This window comes from Enhydra lutris, unplaced genomic scaffold, assembly GCF_002288905.1.
Source record: "Enhydra lutris kenyoni isolate GAN:26980312 unplaced genomic scaffold, ASM228890v2 scaffoldscaffold48, whole genome shotgun sequence".
Lineage (NCBI taxonomy): Eukaryota > Metazoa > Chordata > Mammalia > Carnivora > Mustelidae > Enhydra > Enhydra lutris.
This window is the reverse complement of record NW_019154132.1, coordinates 4,930,272-4,953,684: the sequence shown is the minus strand read 5'-3', so window position 1 is coordinate 4,953,684 and position 23,413 is coordinate 4,930,272. Positions and strand designations below refer to the sequence as shown.

General features: G+C 45.7%; 1 protein-coding gene across 1 annotated transcript in view; it reads right to left on the bottom strand.

Annotated features, from left to right (window-relative positions):
- LOC111156741 (chromodomain Y like) overlaps window positions 1–23,413 on the bottom strand; it is a 184,283-nt gene that overhangs the window by 60,280 nt on the left and 100,590 nt on the right. The window contains exon 2 of the mRNA XM_022517798.1: window positions 17,842–18,508. Within this exon, the coding sequence (XP_022373506.1) occupies window positions 17,842–18,508 (667 nt within the window). The remainder of the gene's footprint in view (window positions 1–17,841; window positions 18,509–23,413) is intronic.

Sequence of the window (23,413 nt, the reverse complement as noted above, 5' to 3'; positions counted from 1 at the left end):
AGAACCAGAAGACAAATGTTTTCGGTTGACTGAGGGTGCCTCTCATAGCCTGGGGTCATGAGGAGTGGGGTGTGTCTGGGAGGGTAAGTTTGCTCATGCATTCTCAAATCTTCACCTCTGTGCACAGGCACAGCTATCTGAGCCCACATCTATCGTTTAAAGCACAGAACCCTTTGTGGATTAATCAGGTGAGCAGGACCCAGTAAAGAATGGGGCATCTAGACAAGACACAGAATGTGACCACATGCCCTGAAAGGCGGTCCCCTAAAGAGAGGGTCATGGTATTAATTAAAGACACACAGCACATTTCCATGTGGATGTAAAGGCTGCTGGCTGGAGGATTTACAGTGGGTTAAAATGTCAAAGGTCTATGTGTGGGCTCCTGGTGGCCCCGTCAGAAGTAAAGTTTCACTTTTTTATGGATGGAGAGGAAAAAATGAGGAAAGACTGTGGTTAGCTCACAGGTCAGGCACTGTCTTTTAAGTAATCGCTTAAAAGCAACAGAGGGTTTTATGCTTCAGAAATCAAATCCTGCCACCTTGGGGAGCCAAGGATGAAGGGCAGCCGGCCCACAATTCCAGCGCGTCCCACGTGCAGCGGCCACCATGGGAAAGCAGCACCTGAAGTTGTGTGATGCTGGCCACGGTGCACCGGCCTCAAGAGCTGCCCCCAGGGCTCTGCTGGGTGCTGTCACGAAGCAGCTGCTCAGTCCGCAAAGTGAAGAGGCCAGGCAAACCAGACCAGAATTAAATATCTCCTAAAGCAAACTTCCAAGACAAACACCCAGTGTTAGTCCAGATTAGCGCCTCTCAGGCTAGGGTCTGAGGACATACTACGAGTCTATGCAGTGAACACTACCTTTTAATTCCCATGCTTTTGCCCTCGTGATCATCTGTGAGGACGGACGGCCTCCCGTGTGGCTTTCAGGCTCTGTTCCCATCAGGTGCAATCAGGCTGTTGCCAAGAATCGCCTTCCTCAGTGGTGATTCTGGGCCAGCCTTCCAGACAATCCCGGGGGAGGGGTCACATCACCTCTGCCAGAGAGCCCGGGTACTCATCCCCAACACACAGCCAGGACTGAGAGCTGCGGGGACCCGACACAACATTCCTCCAACAGGGCAGAAGCTGTTTTCTCAAGGGTGCTCCAAGTGTTCAGCTTTTAGAGGGATCCATACACCGCGCACACTTAAGAATGATGGCCCCTGGACCCCCTGATGACAGGCAGGGGCGTATGCGTGTCTTTTCAACTGTGGATACCTACCAGGGTGGCGGGGGACTCAGAGCTCAAGGCAGAGCCACACCACGGCATGGACTACTCACTAGACAAAGACGCTCTGGCTGCAGATTAGAGTCACATGCTGAAAAGCATGGGCTGAAGAGAGAACATTTAACGCATCCTTTTCCAGAGGAGGACAAAAGCTACTCAAAGGTCAAGATAGAGAACTAACCTCAACACAATACACTTGAACTATAAAGCAAAAACCTGAAAGCCAGAACTTGCTAAGTTACATAAAGACAATATTAAAAAAAAAAGACAGTAATCTTAAAATCCAGTTTTGAGCAAGGACTACTGATCCTTGCTCTACTGATCCTACTTCAAAACTGTCCTTGAGCCAAGTTCCAGTAGTCAGCTTTTCTTTCAATTATTCCAGAAATCAAGGAAACAGACACCGGAACTGCCATAGCTTTTTCTGCATTTTAGAACAGCCCCTGCTCTCTGTGTAGGGCATCATGGGACACCCTGTTCCTCTGGGAATCAGGCTCGCAGGGGCCATCATGACTTACTTGAGCCCCCGTTTCTGTTGTGGACTGGTTATACTGAGTAACCCAAGCGACCCTGGAAATCGTGGCAGAGTGCCACGCACGCGGTCACAGAATTAGCCAGATGAAAGCAGCACGAAAACCCACAGAAAACCCAGGGTGCAACTGCTCATTAAATGCCTATCAGAAAATCCCTCGTGAAAATGGGATTACTCTGTAAGTGGAAACATTCACTAGAGCAACCCCTCCCCTTCCCCAAACAAAACAAAAACTGAGACTCCTCTTAATGCCACTCTCCCTCGCTTGCTGTTATAAAGCTGTGGCCGTCCTGTCCCATCAAGTGAGCTTCGCCTGAAACACCGGAGCACACACCTGTGATGGGAAAAGAGGGCATATGTCTCACTTGCCCTTCCAAGTCCGTAAAACAATCCGAATTCTCGGAATCAGAGATAGTGTCTCCAAAGCCACACTCTGGATAAGATGACACCCGTTCCAAAGCAGGTGCCAGCTGTGTGGCCCTGTCCTTTCCCCTATGGCCCCCACGCTTGAGCTGCTGCTGGGAAGACACGAGGCGGCGATGCTGGCAGAGCTCGCTTGGCTCTCTGGCTACAGGGCAGTCAAACAGCCCGAGCCTCTGTGATCCCGCTGCCAGTGTTCATGTTACATTTGCAGAGAGTTCCTACAAAACCAAACTGTCCTTTAACGTTTCCAGGGAATGCCAAGGATAAGAAGTGGCTACCAAGCTGTGCTGAAAAGTGTCATTTAAAGAAAAAAGTGCTACATTTATGATACTAACACGGAATACATAATTTAAAACTGTATCAGTGAGATGAAAAGTCATCTGTCCAGTTTTAAGGGGTGCAAGTAACAACGTGTGTTACATTGAATAAAAGGCCCCCTGCAAATCCATGTGACAGGCAGAGTGTCATTTACTGGATAAAATGCAGAACCTCCCTCCATCAGCAACATAAAACTTAATTAAAATGAGGGTTTGCCTTCCCATATACCATGTCATCTTACTATTTGACTTTAAAATTTAATTAGAACCAATGAAGTTTTTTTTTTTTTTTTTTTTTTTTTTAAAGGCTCCAACCACCGTAGAGACACAGGATTCCCAGGACAGTGACTGTTGACACTAGAAATAGTCCTGTGAGTCTGAGGACAAAGGTCTTCAGCCTCAAGGTGTCTGACGTGTAGAAGCCAGCACTGGGGAAGCGGCAGCTCCTCAGCACGGAGTGTGGGTTGGGTCTCTACATCCTGCAGCTCTCACCCCACGGGGGCCAATGGCCTCACCGGTTTTAATCATCAGAAACAGATGCCGTGACCTCCCCCTCTACTACTTCAAAATGATCCAGGGACTCCTCGTTCCTTGCAGACTGCTTCTTAACCCACCCTCCCTCGGAATTCGGCATGCCACTACAGAAAAGGTACTGAGACTCTGCCCTCCTTGGTGACAGAGTACGCTTTTCAGAAATCGCTAAGCCCGTAAGGGGACAACCCAGGTCTGTCTCCTGAGGGGAGAGGTCAGCCCTCAGAGGTGCATCACCTCCCAACGCTTGACTGGTGACCAGCCCTGATGTGTGGGACACTGAGCTGGCAAAAAGTGATGAAGACAGTTCTGTAGGTCACCAAAGACTCCAGAAGGCTTAATATTCTTAATCAAGTCTCAAGGGGACTGGAGAGGATAAAAACTCAGGTTAGTATCCCAATCATTTAAACTGACTTCATGAAAAGGCTGTGATACACATCATTCTTACAATCATGATCACAAGGCTACTATTCTTATCCAGTGTTTACTTCTGAAATTCAGGTAATGCTGGGCCGGGTGGTGCGTCTCAGGCTGGCAGGGGCACAGAGGATGACCCAGGGACTGAGGAGACCTGCTTGGGATTATTGTCACTGTCTCAGTGCTCAGGCTTTGTAACCATTCCTTCCCAGCACAGAGGTGGAGGGGACTGTTTGCAGTGCACAGCTTCACTCCAAGGAGCTGAGGAGGTTCCAAGTACAAGCTGTGTCTCTACGAAGGGAACAGATTTGCATCTTTTCCCTGACATCACACTTCCCTCCCCTAGCTGCACACAACTGCAGAAAGAAATTAGAGACGGCCATGATCGAGATAACTGGGTAGAAAGGAGGTTGTTTTAAGGTATTTTGAGAACCCAGTACATTCCTACTAAAAAATATTTTAAGCACAGTCAACTCTCAAGTAATGAAGTAGGAAGGGCAGACCAGATGCTACCATAAATAAACCTGAGGATAAAGTGTCATCTTCCCAAAAGGTGGGGAGGGCGGTGGCATGGAGAACGGAGGAGCAAATGTACAGTTCAGAAAATAACCTGGAGGAAAAAATACCTTGGAGGTTAAGATTTAAAGCGTTTTCCTAATATTTCATATTTCGAATGCCCTGGCAGAGTCTGTTTATGGTCCTAGACTGAGAGGCAATTACATCAGATCCTCACCACAAGGGGAGATGGGTATTTACTACACGAGGGTAGTTACTTTTTTATAGCTCATCTCATTAGGTGTCATCAGGTCTGCACAAGGGTTAGTTTATTATAATCTCCTTATCAATAGTCTGGTGTACTGCTCCGCCTTAAGGCATGCTGCCCATAACCCTTGGGTTGGACCTTTAGTACCGTGGCCTGACCAAGAATATGGTACGGCTCCATCTGTTCTGGACCTTTTCACCCATTTTGCCAGCGTAGCTACTTTTGGTCAACGACAAGGCCATTCGAATGCGTCCCAGAGTCAGAGACGAAGGCTCTTCCCCCAACACCGGTCCTCCCAGGCTATGAGCTCCTGGAAGGCGGGGGCTGTCGTTCCCTGGGCTCTGAACTATCAGAGTCCAGCACAGAGCCTGGCACACTGTAAATGCTAACTACGTGCAGGATAAAGAGGGGGGAGCTTCCAGAAACTCCCCCATGCAGAGGCAGCTGTCAGAGCATGGCGTGGAATGCAGTCACTCAAGAGGTTCAAAGCAAGGTTCAAAACATGCCTTCAAACCAGAGGAGAAACGGTGTCAGGAGCTAAGAAGTCACCCAAGACAGCTGATCAGGAGCCCACAGGCATGCCTGGAGCCACCTAAGGAGAGCAAGCACGGCTGTAGGGGCCAAAGCCGTGGACGTGGGAGAGGTGGGCTGACCCAAGAGCCCTAGGGGACCCAGCATCTGGGAGAAGGTGAATTAGAAGCCTTCCTGTCCCCCAAGCACGTAGATAATGGCAAGCAGTTATATGCATTTTACATTAGATGGTCCGTTCTGTTATCACTGCATTTGTTCGTGAAGCTGAATGAGTTCCTTAACTAGATTTTGCCCAGATAAAACAATACTGTATTAATCTTAATACACAGTTAAAATGGTAACTCCGAAGTTTAAGGACATCAGTAAAACAGTAATTATGAAGATACATTAGGATAAGCCACAAAGGAACAGAAAGCTTTATCCACTTCCCCCATTTGGGGGCAAGGCAGGGAGGAGAAACCCTGGGGACAGGGCTGTAAAGAGGAGTGTGTCAGGGCACCCGGCTGGTTCAGCCAGTGGAGCGCACGACGTGATCTTGGGGTCGTTGAGTTCAAGCCCCATGGTGGGGATAGAGATTACTTTCAGGAAAGTTAAAAAAAAAAAAATAAAGAGGAGCATGTCAACTCGAAAGGACTTGTGCAAGTAGAGCAGCTCAGGGGAATGGGGAGGCCTGTTGACATTGACTGATTGGGAAGAAGGACCCTAAGTGCTTAGGCAGCTTGGGGACGCCCAGGGCAGCAGGAACCCCCAGCGGATGTCACCTGGCCCCAGCTGCTGCTGTTAGCATCCTCCCAAAGGCCCAGTGCCCCAAATAAATATCCCTGTGTGTATGGTGGCATGGCAAGCAGTCTTGGGGGTTGTGCCTCTTAAAGGGCATCAGAAGAACAACCACAAAGGCGATTGAGAAAACAAACAGCCAGAGGTGAGAGGTGTACAAAGAACGGCAGTGCTCCAGAAAACAAGTATCTCAAAAACAAAGACAACGCAAGAAGTATTGGGGGGAGGATGTAAAGTGTGGTAGGAAAGTCACATGGTACAGCTGCTACAGGAAACAGGACGGGGGCTCCTCAGAATTAAAGACAGAATTGTCACAGGAGCCTGTGATTCCACCTGTGGGTATTTATCCGAAAGAAGTCCAAGGCGGATCGGGAAGAGACAGTTACACGCCCATATTCACGGCAGCATCATTCACAACAGCCAAGAGGTAGGAGCAACCCAATGGCGGCTGACAGATGAGCACAAAGAAAACGTGGTATAGACGCACCATCGAACGCTACACAGCCTTCAGAGAGAGGGAACTCCTGCACCTGGCTTCAACATGGGGGAAGCTCCAGGACATTATGAAGTGACACAAGCTGATCTAATGTAGTCAAAATTGCAGAAGCAGAAAGAAGAATGGTGTTTGCCAGGCTGTGGGGGAGATGGGAGGGAGCATTAGTATTTAAGGGGCAGACTTTCAACTGTCAGGTGAAAACATGTTAGAGCTCTGCAGCACAGCAGTGTGAATGCACTTGTAATGTTTCTCAACTATGCATTCGAAGATGTTTAAGGGGTGCCTGGGTGGCTCAGTGGGTTAAAGCCTCTGCCTTCAGTTCAGGTCATCATCTCGGGGTCCTGGGATCGAGCCCCACATCCAGCTCTCTGCTAAGCGGGGAGCCTGCTTCCCCCCTTCTCTCTGCCTGCCTCTCTGCCTACTTGTGATCTCTCTGTCAAATTAAAAAGAAAAATCTTTAAAGATGCTTAAGACGGTGACCTTAGGGCATATGTGCTTGCTGCTACAATTAAAACGAAAGCAAGAACAACAACATGGTGTTCATATTAAATGTGGCAGGGAGTGTCTTGGGGGTGACCATGGCGTGGGGACCGAGAGCTCTTGCAGAGTGGCAGGAGCCACACTGGCAGTGGGTGGGAAAGGAAAAAAGCAAACAATCCTGGACGAAATGCCCCACAGGTGTGGCCTAAAAGGAAAATCAGAATCAGGGTGGAAATAAGGAGAACCCTGAAGAAAAGGTGTTCATGAATCCTAGTCCCTTCCCGTCTTTCAGCTTGGCATGATCAGTAAAATGGGCATCATTCACCACTCCCAGCTCGAGTGACCAGCAACACAAGGATGCAGTGAACCCAGGGACAAAGTAAACACTAGCTGCCACCAGGATGAGCAATGGGGCTGTCATGGCTTCCATACTGAGCCCAGTCCTCTGGGGTGACAGCAAGCACTGGGGTGAGAAGGGCCAGGACCCTGAAGTCTGTCTCTGGGGAATAGTGACATAGGACCAAGAGGTTGGTGAAGCAGACAGTACGGTGGCCAGGGGTGGGGGGGGGGGGGTTGGCGTCAGAAAACATGGGCTTCAACAGGACAGGCTATTTATCTGGGTCTGAGAGAGGCTGCCTCCTTCCCCCCTTGCCCTGGCCTTGGAGCACAGAGACTGGACGCTCTCCACTCCAGGGACCAGGAGGGAAGGTGGAGGAACCAGTGAGCAGGGCAGGTGTCTGGGTTCAGGGAGGGCAGGAAGGTGAACGGGGAATCCCCCATCAGGAGGTTGAGGAACTTGAGGAAGACACAGCTCTGAGCTCTGCAGGGGTGCTATTAAGTTGGGGGCAGATGAGAAAGGAGAAGAAGTCAGTTCAACTGGGAAAAATCATGGGGAAAGGCTGCAGGACTCTCTTAGAGGCTGTAGCATGGGAATGACAATGAAGAACTGCACAGAATCACACAGCGAGGTTATTTCCATCTCAAAATGACCAAGAACCTAAGGCACGGGAAAGGCTCTACTAGTCTGAGGCCCATTCTAGTGACACGAGCTCTGGGAGTGGGTGAGAGGCCCTACTTATTACCCGTAAAGTTGCCTCCTGGATATTGTCATATAGAGCAAAATTATTCACTGGTATTTTTAAAAAATGTTCTGTATCATTAACCTACAGATGTTTTCTTGAGTTCTTCCAGCTCGAAGAATTACATGTCATTCCGTATTTGCAAGCAGGCTCAAAACTTGCCCTGGCTGTTACTTCCTCAGCAATTCCGCTCAACCACCCCTACCAACTTCGTTTCTTTTCCACAAGGAGCCTTTTTAGAAGACAAATACTAATGATGAAAGTGAAGTGAAGAAAACTCCAAAAACTCACTAGTTCACACACAAATGTTAAGCACCTATTATACGTAAACAATGGGACCAGACAATGGAGAAGATTCTAAAGAAGATTACAGTGTTTGCCACAATGCTTTCCCATTCTACCATCTGAAGTTTTATTGAATTTGTTCTGGATCTTTCTCTGGATCTCCTCTGCCAGATTTTACTTTTTCGGAGATTCCCTTGAAGAATCAGTGCTCCTCTACCTAGCCAGTGTGTCCAAGCTACTTAAGACTCTGCCCAAAGCGGAAGTACCGTGAGGAACATGACTTTGAAGGGTCTTCTTTTAAGAGGTCCCTAATGAATGGATTCGAACACAGCCTTTCCTCGTTTGTAGTGAAAAATGTGACTGTCTTGTCAAAGGCAACATACCAAATTAGGAGGAAACAGACATGGTGCCTAGCACACCCCCTACCCACCACCCCCAACAGGACTCACAGCTCTGAAGGAAGAAGAGCACATAACGACACACAAGTAGAAAAATGAAAAGGTGAACACAGAGTTCAGTCTCATAGTAAGCAACATCTGGGTGTACTGGGAGAAGATCATGTAGGTTTCAGAGGCCTGCCCAAAAGCTAAAACACGAATTGAAGTTATTATTCATTTACTATTCCACATTTAACACTCACAATATTCTGTAACTTAGGAAAGCACTGTTAGGTTCTACGGGTACTCCGTAATCTTAATCGTGTCAAGACTGTCAAGAGCTCAGTCCGCTCCTACTGTTAACAGCCTTGGGTTTTGCTTGGGTAACCAGAGTCTGGAGGAAGCTCATCTCCTCTCTTGGCACTTCCGCCTCGTTTGCTGTGAGGGCTGGGATGCCAGCTAGAACTGCGGAGAGCACCTGCCTTCCCCGTGGGCGGATTTGCCTAAATGAAGCTAAGAAAGCCCAGAGGTGGAGAGGGGGCCGGGCTTTGTTCCTTCTCAGGCAATGGATTCACCTGAGCCAACAGACGATATTTGTGTTTGCTCGTTTGTTGAGGCCAATCTGAGTTCAGTTTCACTCGAGAGAGAGTCTCGACTAACAGAGTACTAGCAACACTAGGAATGAGGCCTATAAATGATCCCTTTCCCCAAAGTGACACAGACAAACTGACGTCAGAAGCAGGTTATCACGGGGACCCTACTGTTCTACCAACTCTGCTGAATGACTTTTTATCAAATCCCTTTCTCTTCCCCAACCAGGCTCATCTATAAAACAAGTGTTCTCTGAAAGAGGAAGAATAATGTTAGAGGAACCGAAGTCAGACAGCTTGGGATAAGACTGGACGGCTCACACACTGTATATTACATAGCTGCTCTTGTTCCTAAAATACAGGATGCTAGTCTAGAAGGCTAGCACCCTGCTAAGGATAACAGCAATAAAAATGGGAATGCACAAGACAAATGGGATTTTTTTCTTTTTTTAAAGATTTTATTTATTTGAAATTCAGCAAGTTAGCGAGAGACGGCCTAAGCAGGGGGAGAGGGAGAGGGGGAAGCAGGCTCCCCGCTGAGCAGGAAGCCCAGCATAGGGGCTGGATCCCAGGACCCTGGGATCATGACCTGAGAGGAAGGCAGATGCTTAACCAACTGAGCCACCCAGACACCCCAAAACAAATGGGGTATTCATCCCCCACCAGCAGATGCCAACAAGAGCAAATATTTTCAAAAAAGGAATTTCACTTGCATCGCTGACTTGTTTTTATTCTGTCCTTGTGCCAGTCAGTTGTAAAGTTCAAGAGGAGGAGGAACTGTAATCAGATTCTCTTCTGACATATGACCTAAAGAACTCAAATTTCTTTAAAATTATAAAACTCCCAAGTTAATAAAATACACTTTGGTATATTCAAACCTGAGCAGGAACCATAAAATTAATACAAATTAATCTGAGGGCTTCTCATTAAACTGTTGTAAATCCCCTGAGGCAGAGACTTGACGGCACTATTCGTTCTAACCCCTGGCATGAAAGTTGTGTCCTGGAGTGGGTGTTGGGAGAACCAAAGTCCGGGACCTCTTCTGAAATGCCCCGTTGGAAGGACGTGCTCTCCAGCCCCAACCCGCGAGATCAGCGTGGGCCCTGGGCTAGGAGGACGTGCAAATTCAGAGTCTTCACGTTTTGAAAAAGTTGAACGACTCTGTCCCCCTCTTAAGAGGCAAGAGAATCTATAAAGGGAATTAACAGAAAAATAAATGCAAACAATTCTAACCTGTGAAACCAGAACTCTCACATTTTAAAATTAAAACGAGATACCATCTTCTACTTGAAATATCTGATAGATATTTAAAAGTTGATTAAGAATAATAGGTAGGGACGCCTGGGTGGCTCAGTGGGTTAAAGCCTCTGCCTTAGGCTCGGGTCATGATCCCAGGGTCCTGGGATCGAGCCCTACATCAGGCTCTCTGCTCAGCAGGGAGCTTGCTTTCTCCTCTCTCTCTCTGCCTGCCTCTCTGCCTACTTGTGATCTCTGTCTGTCAAAAAAAAAAAAAAAAAAAAAAAGAATAAGTAGTAAATGGACACTCACAATCTTTATAGCTTGTTTAGAGAGCAATTTGGCAACATCTAGCAAAATCTTCATTACAGCCTTGTACTCTTGTTGGGCAAGGGTCCTGCTAGCATTCACACAGGTGGGGAGGGGGTGCACGTATGAATATGTAGTGAGCACGTGGGCACAGACGCAAGCCTGGAGGAGGGGAAGGCAGCGAGGCCGAACGTAACAAGTGGTGGGCCTGGGTGAAGCCTATGGGCTCCTCTTGTAGCGGCTTCACAACGTCTCCATAAATACGAACTTGAATCCGAAAAGACAAAAATCAAGTTTAAAACTTCAAAAGAAGTGAGGTAGAGATCTGTGTCTTAAAATAGAAAGCTCTCCGTGACATGTTAAAGGAAAGGGGAAGATACCAGAACCATGTATATAGTATGATTCCTTATCAGAGTGTAAATATGGACAAGGTCTGAAAGGACACCTGTCAAACTACAACATTCCCTCTGTGGAAGGGAAAGGTATTCTTAGGGGAGGAGGTAACAGTAAACTTGCCTATTTTGCTCAATGTACTTCTAAGTTACTTGCATAAAAATTCACGGTATTTATATTTATAGATTTCTCAGGTACATTAACATTTCTGCTGTTGCAACACCGATAAAACGTACTCATCTGTGTCAGAAAAACTCTTAATGTCTACGGCTGAGGTTCTCCCATAATGGATGCACCGGGACATAGGCCCTGTGCTGGCAGGTGGGTCTAACAGAAACGGGATCTGTCATGATGCCTGAGGCCACGGCTAGCATCCTAAGGGCAGGGCTGGGGATGCTCAGCCAGTAAGCGTCCAGCCCCAAATGCCAAAGTGGCCCCTGCTGAGAGATACGCGGAATCACTGGGGAGCAGGTAGCTCTAGGATACATGCTCGCACAATGAACAGCCACAAAATTTTACAGGAACGATGTAGGGCTATTTGTGTGGATATGAAACTATATCCAAGATATGTCAAAATTAAAAATAAGAGCCTAAATTGGAGAACCATATGACAAGTATGAGCTCACTGATGTATTTAAAAGATAGGCATGTTTATAAAATTTCTGGAAGGAAAGAACTGTTAACAGCCATTATTTCTCTCTGGAGAGGAAGAGGATGTGGAGCTTGCAGGGGGTGCTTCTATTTTTCTTTTTTTTTCTCTGAGATGCTTTAATTAATTTATAATGTTTTCCTGTCATTTAAAATTTCTAATTATAAATATTAAACCAAATTACAAAAGCCTGAAGACAGTTTTAAATCAAGATATCCTAAGGCTAATAAGCAACCTCACAAGACAATAGGATCTAACCATAAGAATCTAAAATATACTATAAATAGAAGTATTTAGCAGTGTTTTTATTTATTTCCCATCTTGCTCTAGAAAACCAAATTTAAAATAAAGCACGGCACAGGGGGTCTTTGCAACACTTTGGGGAGCACCACAGGCACCGGGGAAGGCTTGTGAAACAGGCTGCTGGGCCCAGCAGACATTCCAATCTAGGAGGCATAGGGCGCCCGGGGACCTGCATTTCTAACAAGCCCCCCAGAGTTCCCTGTGGCAGCTCCTCTGGGCACCATGCTCTGAGAATCACTGGTAATGGAAAAAATACTCAAGAGAGTGGAAACGAAAAGAGAAAACTAAACAGTCACAAGGGTTCTGAAGTAGGTTCGCTGGGTCACTGCTTCCCCAGGTCCTGATCTCCCTTGAACAATGCCCTCAAACCCTGAACCATAGGGGCTGGCGGGGGTGGGGAGGGTCCTTCTGCAGGGATGTGCCCTGGTCAGGAGCCGGCTGGCTTTTTCCTCTAAACTTCTTAGGCCCGCTGAACTTATCATATTTAATTCATTTTTATATAAGATCGGAGATTCGATTACAAGAGGTGAGCTGAGGCCTCAAGGGAAATGATGTCTAACGCTCTGGAAAGTCTCTAAGAGAAAATAATTGTCAAATCAGGTACAAGTGAGAAAATGAGAAAAATGAAAAAAATATCCCAGGACTGTGCACTTGGACTTGTAAGAATTGAAGTTTCTGCTCCACTTCAGTGAGATGTGCAGCGGCAATAGCAGACAGTGTGGTACGGAAGCACTTCCCACACACCCCCACTCTAATCAATGGACCCACACCCTAAGGAAAGGGCTTGACTCAGCGAGCAAACGGCAAAGCAAAGTACCCCTTTCTTAAAGGCCTTGGCTCTACATCAGCAGCAAAGAGAAGCACATTTTTAACTTTTAAAATGAAATGACTGTGGTTGGTATGTCCTCCAAGACTCCTGGAGGTGACTAACTCTTCACGCTAATGGACTGTTGCTGCTCAACGAGCGCCTCTTCTCCAAGAGCTCTGTACCTAAGACGCCACTAGATGCCCTAGCACAAGAGTTCTGCGGCCCACTGAGCTCCCTCTCAGAAGAAGGAACAGTTTTGTCTGGACCACCCCATCATTCTAACTGAGGCATTCTAGTCAATGCTTTGTGGGGCACGGAGTTGCAATCCGCTTGCCTCAACACTTGACGCCCCTATGGTTCAATTTTAGGTTCTGTAATCTATGTATAGGTAGATTTGTTCCCAGTGAGGTAAGACACGTGGAAGCCATCCAGCATGGAACCCATTTCACAGGAGGCGCCAGTAAATGTCTGCTGGTGCCCAATGCAAGTCCTTCGCAAGCGACTGCTTGCTAGGGACAGCTTCAACTGTCCCCTTTCCCGGTAGCCTTCTCCTGTTGGGGCCTGCTGAGCAGCCTCAGCCAGTGGTCTCCCGATTTCTTAATTTTCCCTGGAGCTAAATTCTAATCTCAGCACATAAATCACACATGGCCCCAGGGGACCACGGGCCTCTTCTGTGGGTGGAGCTACTGATTTGGAACACCAGCTTCCCTGATAATAACCAGGGAAGGGAGAGAGATCATCAGCTTCATATTCTCACGGAGGGGAATTTACACTCCAGCTCCTCAGAAGAAACCAAATTTTCCTGAACAATTTCTCCTAGGAGCCTCCTTGGATGGAAATGCTCACAGGATCGAAAACTTGTGGTATGTTTAAGTACTTCTTCACTTTCCCCCTGAATCTGATGGTTTTAGCTTAATCTCCAGCAGCAACCCCACCCAGTAACACTGATTGGGTTTAGACCTCATTTTGTGTTAACTGTTTTCTCAAGGGTCATACTTGTCAAACGCTGAGCATTTATATATTTGAATTCATAAAAGAACAAAGTAACAACAATCCAGTTGTGAAAAGCAGTTGCTTCTTTTGTAGGATTAATTTGTTAGGCTTAAATTAAAAGAGCAAGAAAATACTATCATTAACTTATTAACAAAGAACAGTAGAAAGATAGTCACACCTAACTTTAAAATTTTTCCTATTTCTGAGTGAAACAATATAGTCATCTTTCAAACCTTTGTTTCATACTTAAAACAGTTACAAACCAAATATACATATGGTTATCCTGTAAAAGCAATCGTGTGTGTGAAAATTCTTCAGAAACATTTACTCTCTTGGTTAACAGATATTTAAATATCTGTTGTGTTTGGTGGCAAAAGTATCCCTCATACACACATGATTAATGTTTTGAATAAGATGATTCATTTCCCAGTGACTCCACGAGTATCTGGTTCAATTAGTTTAAAAAAAAAACAAATCAGTTTTCTTATGTAGCTCTAAAATTAATGTGGAAAGTAAAAACAAATAACGACTTTAAGAAATTATGTGTGGACCAACAGCCTGACACAGCTTCAGTACTGTTCTCTCAGGAAAGAAACACCCCGAGGGCTAGGCCAGTAATAGGTTTTCTTGAATGTTCCTGTACTTCTGGTCTCCGTACCTTGCCATTTCAATACCGTTTCTCCCCTCACACTGAGTGCGACCCAGCCACAAGGCTAAAAGAACTCGCTACAATCCTTGTCTTCAATGAGCACCCATTCTACTGGAACTATTCCCTCCACAAACACTGGCAGAGCACTACCGTGCACAGGCTCTGCTCTGGAACAGTAGGATTTAGCCTTCGAGAAACAAAGTCCCTTCTTGAAGCTTACTTTCCCAAGGAGGGAACAAAGCATCTTTCTACAAAGGGCAAAGGTGAGGAGAAGCAAAGGCACTAATCCACCTAAGCATTTGCCTGTAGGTGGCCATGCTAAGACACCACTGGCTTTTGCCATCATATTTCATTCAGAAAGGACACTCCAAGGGGAAGGTCCAGAGAGAAGAGATGGTCCTCTTCCCTTTTAATCTGCAAGCCTGACTTAGATCATGGCCATGTCACTTAACGCTGTCCTAAAAACCTTCCCGAGGGGCTTCTATTCTTCTCATCGAAGCGGAGAGAGTATTCTCAACAGTAAATAGGACGTAGGGCCAGGAGAGAAAGGAGGTCACGAGGGCCTTGCAAATACTGTGTTACTCTCATCCCAATCAATCAATCTAACTCTACAGAACAAGATAAAATAATTCAAGATTTTATGCTTACACGTTCCTGTGGTTTTAACCAAAGACACCTTTATGGACATTAACATTTTTTTTCAAAATGGGGAGAATAATAAAAAAGGAAATCACTAACTCCTTATTTAAATCAAAGGCATTATTCTCCTTTTATAACAAAGCTGGAAGCTCTGCTGAGGGCAGCCAAGCCTGCATAGCTGTGGTGAAGACAAAATGCGGAAACTTTGGGGTCAAAAAATTTTGAAAATCATGCCCCCACACCACCTATAACAGTGTCTGTACACACAACGTTTGTGGACAAAGGGGAACCACAGATCTTCTGAAGCCTTTTGTGTTTCCTTATTTTCCCAAAATACTGCCCTGGGACTGCGACTTCCTAGAGCAAGGATTAGCAAACCCTTTCTGTAAAGGGCCAGACTGCCAATTTTTTCAGCTTTACAGGCTATACAGTCTCTGTCATAATGATTCAACTCTGTCCTTGTAACTAGAAAGCAGCCACAGACCGTAAGTCAATGAATGAGAATGTGGCTGTACTTCAATGAAACTTTACTTATGGAGGGGCTCCTGGGTGGCTCAGTCGGTAAAGCCTCTGACTCCTGATTTTGGCTCAGGTCATGATCTCAGGGTTGTGGGATGGAGCCCTGCATCGGGCTCCACGCTGGGCTAAGATTCTCTCTCTCCCTCGGCCCCTCCCCGGTCTCTCTCTCTCTCCAAAAACAAAAAGACAGTCTCTCTCTGTCTCTCCCCTCTCTAAAAAAAGGAAAAGCAAACAAAACTTAACTCTAAAAAACTTCACAGATACAGAAAGTTGGATTTCTTACATATTTTCAACATGTCATTACATAGATTACATAGGATTCCTCTAGAGTTTTTTCAAACATTAGAAACTGTCAAAACCATTCTTAGCTTGCAGGCTGCACAGAAACAGGCCGTGCGCTGGGTTTGGCCCCAGTGAGCAGCTGCCCCGCCCTCATCCGCTGCACGCAGCCCAGCAGCCCAGCGGACCACCGGGTCCTGAGTCATCAACAGAGAAGGAGATGCTCCTCGTCTGTGGAGGCAGCAAGCAAAGGCCAGAACCCGGGAGGAGGACATAAGATACGTGTTCTGATTCACCTCTGCCTTCAGTTCTCTCTGAGCACCAGTCTTTGTGGACTCCACTTCCATCGCTGCGTCACAGAGCACGCACTCAGATGGCTAACAGAGTCTCTTCTGCCTCCGAGCCTCTATGACCCTTCATTTACAGTGATGTGAAAGAAAACTCTATCTCTGAGCAGGCCAACCACTCAGGAAGTGAACTCAGTAAACAAGCTGATATAAGTTCCAGGTGAGGGCGAAACTTTTAGAGCAAGGAAGAAAAGCGGCATTTGGGTAAAGTGTGTTATCTGAACAACACTAGCCAGATGGCAACTTACTGTCTCAAGGGAAACCCAGATTTCAGTTTTGATCCCTCTCTCATTGTTGCTACAAGATCTAAGCCAAAACTCATTGATGCGCCAGAGCAAGATGGTCAGGGCAGTGTCTCGGGTGAACAGTTCTCCTTAAGGGAAGGGCTCCCCCTCCAAACTGACATCATTTCCCTTTGTTGCATTTGACTCTACTAAGGGGGAGTTAGTTGGCAGAGACACACAGGTGCAGTTACAATCCTGCAACACAGAGGACGCAGGGACAGGGGGTTCCTGAAGCAGAAGGCAGAGTGGGAGTTCCAGGGGACCCTGAGGGGCAGGGAAGGCTTGATGCGCCAGGCAGAGAGGGAGCAAGATGGGGTGAGAGCCAAGCAGAGACTCAGGAGCAAGCCTGCTAACTAGAGCAGTGGCGGTCGGGTCGGACCGCTGATGGGGATGCCCCGCTCCCACCCCTGTCCAAGAACTACAGAAAATGGACAGAAACCATCAACAGGCAGGAAGAAGGGAGACCAGTGAGAAAGCTTTGGAAGGTAAGAAATGACCAGGGCCCAAAGTGAGGGGAAGCTAGTGGGGCTCCCATCTGAGAAACCTGTAACAGAATTCTGTAAACATCGGTGGCTAGCCGAGGCACGAGGACAGCTGGGGAAGGGAGCGGTGTGTGCTAACCCCAGCTGTGCAATCTTAGCAGATGGGCGGCCACGGTACAATCAAGCAAGCTGCAGAACCCAGGAGCAGGAGCAGAAACCCAACAGAAACCACCACCCCTGCTGAGTGGACTCCTACTCTGAAAAAGGGACAGTGGGATCTGAACAGTTGATGGTTACAGACAAACAAATGCAAGTCCTGGAGGTTCTGTTACATGACTGGTACCTTCCCTCGAAAGGCATTTCTGGGGGTGCCTGGGTGGCTCAGTGGGTTAAAGCCTCTGCCTTCGGCTCAGGTCATGATCCCAGGGTCCTGGGATCGAGCCCTGCATCAGGCTCTCTGCTCAGCAGGGAGGAGCCTGCTTCCTCCTTTCTCTCTCTCTCTCTCTCTCTCTCTCTGCCTGCTTGTAATCTGTCTGTCAAATAAATAAATAAAAGTCTTTAAAAAAAAATTAAAAAGGATTCTTTAAAAAAAAAAAAAAAAGAAAAGCATTTCTGTTTATCTAAACGTGTCAGCAAAATAAGGCTCGTGACTTCTAATCAATACGGGACACCTTTAGAAAATTCAGATGAACCCTTAACGCGAGACTCAGCGTCTCGGATGTATAAAGGTTCACAAAGAAACTTGCCATAAAGGAAAATACCAAGCGTAGCAGATTTCGAGTGAGGAGACACTGTTTAAGCAAGTTGGTGTGGTGGGACAGTTTGTGGATACAAGTTAAACAGAGACAGCTAGCGCTGACTGAAGAGAGAAATGCCAAAGGCTTCAAGTAAAGAGAGAGACTGCACCAGCTCTCAGAGGTGCTGGTCCACAGACTCCCCACACTTGCATCAGCCTGCCCTCCAGAGCAAGACCAACATGTACGGAAGGGCGCCTACACACCTTGAGAACATCGGCAGCATGCTGGGAAATAGCCCGTGGCCATCGACAGGGACGCTGCCCACTGAGCAGCTCACTTGGACACTCACCTTTTCCGTTAACAGCTAATCCCGTGGCCATGGCTGCAGTCACGGGGCCAGACACCTGAGGCACTAATGGGTGTATTCGGGGCCTGCTCCCCATTCTAGCTCGCTCTGCACCAGGGCCCAATAAGGCTCCGACTGGCTTTTCGGCTGCCACTTCTGGGGCTACTGTGTCCTCCTGACCCTGTTCGACGGGGTCCAGTTTCTCAGGGCTCTCATTCTGAAAGCCGTCCACTGCGGTCCTGCTCTTAATGGGACTCTTAGGCACAAGTATCTTTATACCTGATTTTGCTAGGTCCATATTCTTCCGGTTTGAGAGAGATGGAGCTGTGTTTTTCCTGAACTTCTGGCTGGCACCAAATAATGGACTGTTTTTGGACTCGTGGTCTTTGCCAATCACTAGTGACTTAGGAGAGGTCTTAGAAAAGTTGCTGTTGGTGGATCTGGAGATCTGTTTCCTGGCATTGTTCGGAGAGGTCCTATTTGTTCTGGTTAGTGTGCTTTCTTTCTGCTTTTCAGTGTGGCGTCTGTTAAAATCATGAATGTATTCCTCACAGTTCACAAGGTGCTGCTCTGGTTCCCAAGTGTCGTCCTCACTGTCATAGCCTTTCCACCGAACCAGATATTCTATCTTCCCTTTTTTGTTTTTCCTTTTGTCAACGATCCTTTCAACCTGTTTATAAACAGAAAAGAAAGAGGTGTCAACGTATTATCTGGAAAAAAGGGGGGGCAAGTTTCATAAGGAAGCATGAGAAATAATAAAAACCACAACAGAAAAGGAAAATGACCATCTCTTTCCTAAGCCGAATCACCTGAAAAGAGCACAGGAACGGGATATTGGCGATTTTAGCAATTTCCTTGAAATTAAGTCAGACAAGATGCTAAAATTTTATGCCCAGAATACATGGACGTACACTAGGTAGCCTATTTTTCTGTGATTCAAAGGGGGCTCTGTTCTTATTTTTACCTCAGACCCTGACCACCTGAGTTGGTTTTCAGTTACAGCTGGAACAGGACTTAGTCATCTGCAGCCTTCCACCTGGTCATCCTCAGGGTACCCAGGGCAGGCCGCCCTCCAGCACAGCTTGACTGTAAACACAGCTAGCTGCACAGGGCTCAGAGCCTCCCGACGTGTGGAACCGGCTCATGGAAGAAACGGTCAGTACTGAGAGTATCACTGAGAAGCACTCGGTTACAAGCGAGAGAGGTGCATAGAGCACGTGATGCTGTATCAGTAACAAAATGGTCTGGAATGGTCAGCTACTGACCTCCGAATATTGGTTTGAACTAATATTACACTAACATCTTCAAAGGGAGATGCGGCTAATCTTTCAATCTGATGATCAATACATCCCATACCTAATTTATGAATTCACACTGGTTTATGAATTTGCCACTAAAGATAGTTATTACTGTGACAAATTCTGCTCCCTTCACATTAAGTGTAAATGGGAGATCTTTGATGATTCAGGTGAACAAAATCTATCTGACATAATATCCCCATGTTATTGGGGAAATACTCAGAATCTGCTGGAACCTCTCTATCGTTATTAACATAAAAACCACTGCTTCCCTGGTGGCAGCATGCATCTCTGTACCTTGTAGGGAGAGGCCTACAGCCACAGAGCAGCCCTTTAATAAAGGATGAATGTCTAAGCCCATCAATTACGAAGAACATCAATAAATTTCTAGCAAAGCTACAGGTCAGGTCAGATGACATAATGGTATACCTGGTTCTCCAACATTCCAAAATAACAGAGGCTAATTTAGAGTACAACAATAGACACTTTTGGAGAATGGGAGAACAACTTACCTCATCATTTCCCCTACTCTCAAAATCCACCCTCATCAAAAACTCTCCAATATTTCTACCTGGGATATGGGGAATTAAAACCCTTAACTATAGAAAAGTCTAAAATTAAATACACATTATTGCTTCCGTGCAAAAAGGATTAAGGGTAAAGAAAGGACTTGTTTCAGCAGGTGGCAGATTTCATGCCTAACAGATCTCTACAGAGATAACTAATAATCTCTGTAGATTATTACTTAATAACTAATGTTGGACCTGCATATGTAAGTCCACACAGTCCATAATATAGCACGGCAAGCTCTGAAAGTGATTTTTTTCCCCCTGCTCCTTTGCTTTGAAAAGTTTTACATAAAGGCTTAAGTATTTCAATATAAGTAAAAGATGTATTTCTGGAAAATTCCACCTGAATCAGTTTCATAGCAGAAACAGTTTAAAAGTTTTAAAGACAAGGGGTAAAGAGATTCTTTCCTAAGAGGAAACTACATTTTAATACTTATTTTCTTTCTAACTCTATTTCCGTTCCAGAAGCATGAAGTACAGCTGAACAACATGGGAGTCAGGGACCCCAACCCCCACCTCCAAAGCAGTAAAAAAAATCTGCATATAACTTTTGAATCCCCCCCGAACAACTACTGATATCCTGTTGACTGGAAACCTTACCAATAACATCCACAATTAACACATATTTTGTATAGGTATTAAATACTGTATTCTTACAATAAAGGGAGCTAGAGAAAATATTAAAATGTTACTAAGAAAGTTTTAAGTACGAGAAAATATATTCATAGTACTGTGTAGTAATTATCAGAAAAAAATTTGTGGATAGGAGAACTTGTGTAGTTCAAACCCATGTTGTTCAAGGGTCAACTAAACCATACTAAACCAGAGCTCCCAATTTTCCTTTCCTCCATTTTCTTAAAGCTGGAGAGAGAGCTAGTAAAGGAGGATGACATTCCTGCTCCACTTGTCCTTTCACTGGTGTTTACTCTCTAGGGCTGTAACCCCTGGGAACCTTCCCTTGCCAGCCCCCAGCAGGCCTGCCCCTCTCTCAGCAGCTGGGGTAGGCTAGCTTCGATGTTTTATGTATACTGAGTGGTCAGACTTTGTGTAGACACCGAAGGTAGCCAGTAACAGGGGACCCATGAAACTGGGGGTTTGTCAACTTAGGTAAAGGGGCACACGGGCCATATGGGCTCCCAACCACTGAATTTTTGTCAGTGTAGCACAAAAACAGACACAAACAACATGTAAAGGAGGAGACATTAAAAGCAAACCAATTCTATTTATGGACACTAAAATTATGTTTTATAATTTACTGGTATCATGAAATATTAAGCTTTTGATTTCCCCCAACTATTTAAAAGGGTAAAAACCGTTCTTTGAATTAAATAGGACGGACATTCAGTTTGCAGACTGCTGTCCTACTAATTCTCAGAGGGAATATGGTTTTGCAAACTGACAAGACACATACAAGACACATACAGCAACCATGCCTTTCAAGTGGCAGGTCTACAAGAGTCACTCCAGGCACTAGATGCAGGGTTGGGAGGTTTAGGTCAATGACCACAGTCTTCTAATACCAACTCAGATTAAACTGGGTACATGATACCCTCTCCCCTCCATTCAAGGACACATGTCCTTCTTCCCCCCTTTGAAAACTTAAAGGAAAAGTCCTATTGATTCTCAGTCTTAGTGGCTAAAATAAGTTAGTCTCCCATAAAAAGGCATCATCACCCAGACTTAAAAATATTTGACCATACTATTAAGCCTAAAATTACTTCCAGAGCGCTTTTATGGGATTGAGGGAGGAAAACCTTGATCACAAGAGAAAAACATAAATAAATTTTCTTCAGGATTTCAGTCCCTTCCTCTTAGGTTCTTTCTCTCCCTGCTAATAACATAGCTGTTTCTGAAAACTTGTCTCAGTGAAACTCTTTTCAAACTATATGCTCAGGTATCCGCCTCTAGTTACAGAATTGCAATGCAAAGAATTTTGTAGGAAACAAACTTAACACAGAAGTATAGAACGGCAGACAAGTTCTACGAAGACTCTTAAAAGCCCAGGACAAAATGAAGAAAGAACGGCATGAAAATCTTACGCAAATTACCTAGATTGTTTTGCTATGTTACCCACAATCACAAGTGCAGTGAAATTCTGGCGTATCTGAATCACAACAGCTTTGACTACCTGTGGTACAGTAAACTGACCAAAGTTCTTTTTGTTAGGATTTCCTTCTAAAACTCAACCTAAATAGCCAAGATGTTACACAAATAAAACAAGGCTTTCCTTAACATTACAGTGTCCTCTGGTGGTTTGCAAAGCAGTGAAATTAATCAAAAGATCATTCCAAAGACCTAATTCACTTCACCTACCTCAGAGCACATCCTGGTATCTGTGGTCCCAGGAATGTGCTGAAATGTGCTATGGAGTTGCAGGAGCCAGAAAAGGATGGACAAAGGTTCCCTGACACAGGAACAAAAACCCACAGAGAAGCCCAAACTGGTTAAAGAGCTGAAGATAAGTAGGAAGAAAGAGTAAATCTGCTATTGCTACATTAAATACCAAACAGCCTAGAAATTATATCAGGGCAAGGCATGCAAATGTATCAGCTTATAAGAAAAGACCAAAGTTGCAAAATACTCACAGTAGGAAAAGTCTGGCACATTGTATCATCATTGATAACCTTGTCAGCGAGATGCTGCTTGCTAATACTTGTCATGATTCCTCCCAGCCAGAACAGGGGAGCAGGCTGCCAGGATAACTTTGAAACCACAAGAAATGCTGAAAGCTTTTCTCAGGTTTGGGTCTTAGACCAATAGCTGGAAAATTTGGAACAACAGAGCATCACTATGGAAAAAATGAATAAACAAAACCCCCGCTTTTATCAAAGAATTCTAGCAGATCTTTGAAAAGTAACAGCTCTTCATACGAGGAAGATATGGGTTTCACCAGCCATTTGATAGCTGTGTTTACTATTAAGAACAGGAAAAAGTTGCCTGAATTACTAAGAATGTTTGTTAACTATTAAAAACACAGGCAGCTCCACTGCAAGAAGGAGTAATATAAACATAAATATTTGACAACACTGTAAAGAAACCAAAAGCTGTTAGAAAATGGGGGCTGGGGGAATGGATCCTTTAAACAAGGGAACCCAAAGGCTTTTGCACTCCCCAGTCTGCTGCTGGTAGGACTCATGCAGAAAGTGCAGTCTTCCAGGCTTTGGGAGTCAGAAGGCAGAGTCAGGAGACGACAGAGCGCTAGAAATCTGTGGCGATCACAGACAGGAAGGCCCCACAGAAGGGGGAGTCCCCCAAAACAATATTATAAACCCTCTCAAATCCCAGGTGGATTCCTGAACTACAACAGGCTAGAGGAAAACAACTGTGTGTCGGGGACACCCAAGTCCACCTCCAGGATTTGAGAATTCACTAGAAGTCAGAGGACTCAGCATGCAGTCTCACTCACGGCTATGATTTAACACAGTGAAAGGACACTAAGCAAAATGAGCAAAGGGAAAAGCATGTGGGGGAAAGTCTGAGGGAAACTGAGCGCAGGCTTGCAAGGGTCCTCTCCCAGGGGAGTCACACAGGATGCGATTCATTCCTCCAGCAACAAGTTGTCACAACACATGCAAAATGCTGTCTACCAGAGAAGCTCATTAAGGACTTCCTGCCCAGAATCTTTTTATTAGGGGCTGGCCACAGGGGCATGGATCAAAATTCCAGATTCTTGGAAGGAAAGCAGGTGTTCAGCATAAACCATACCAA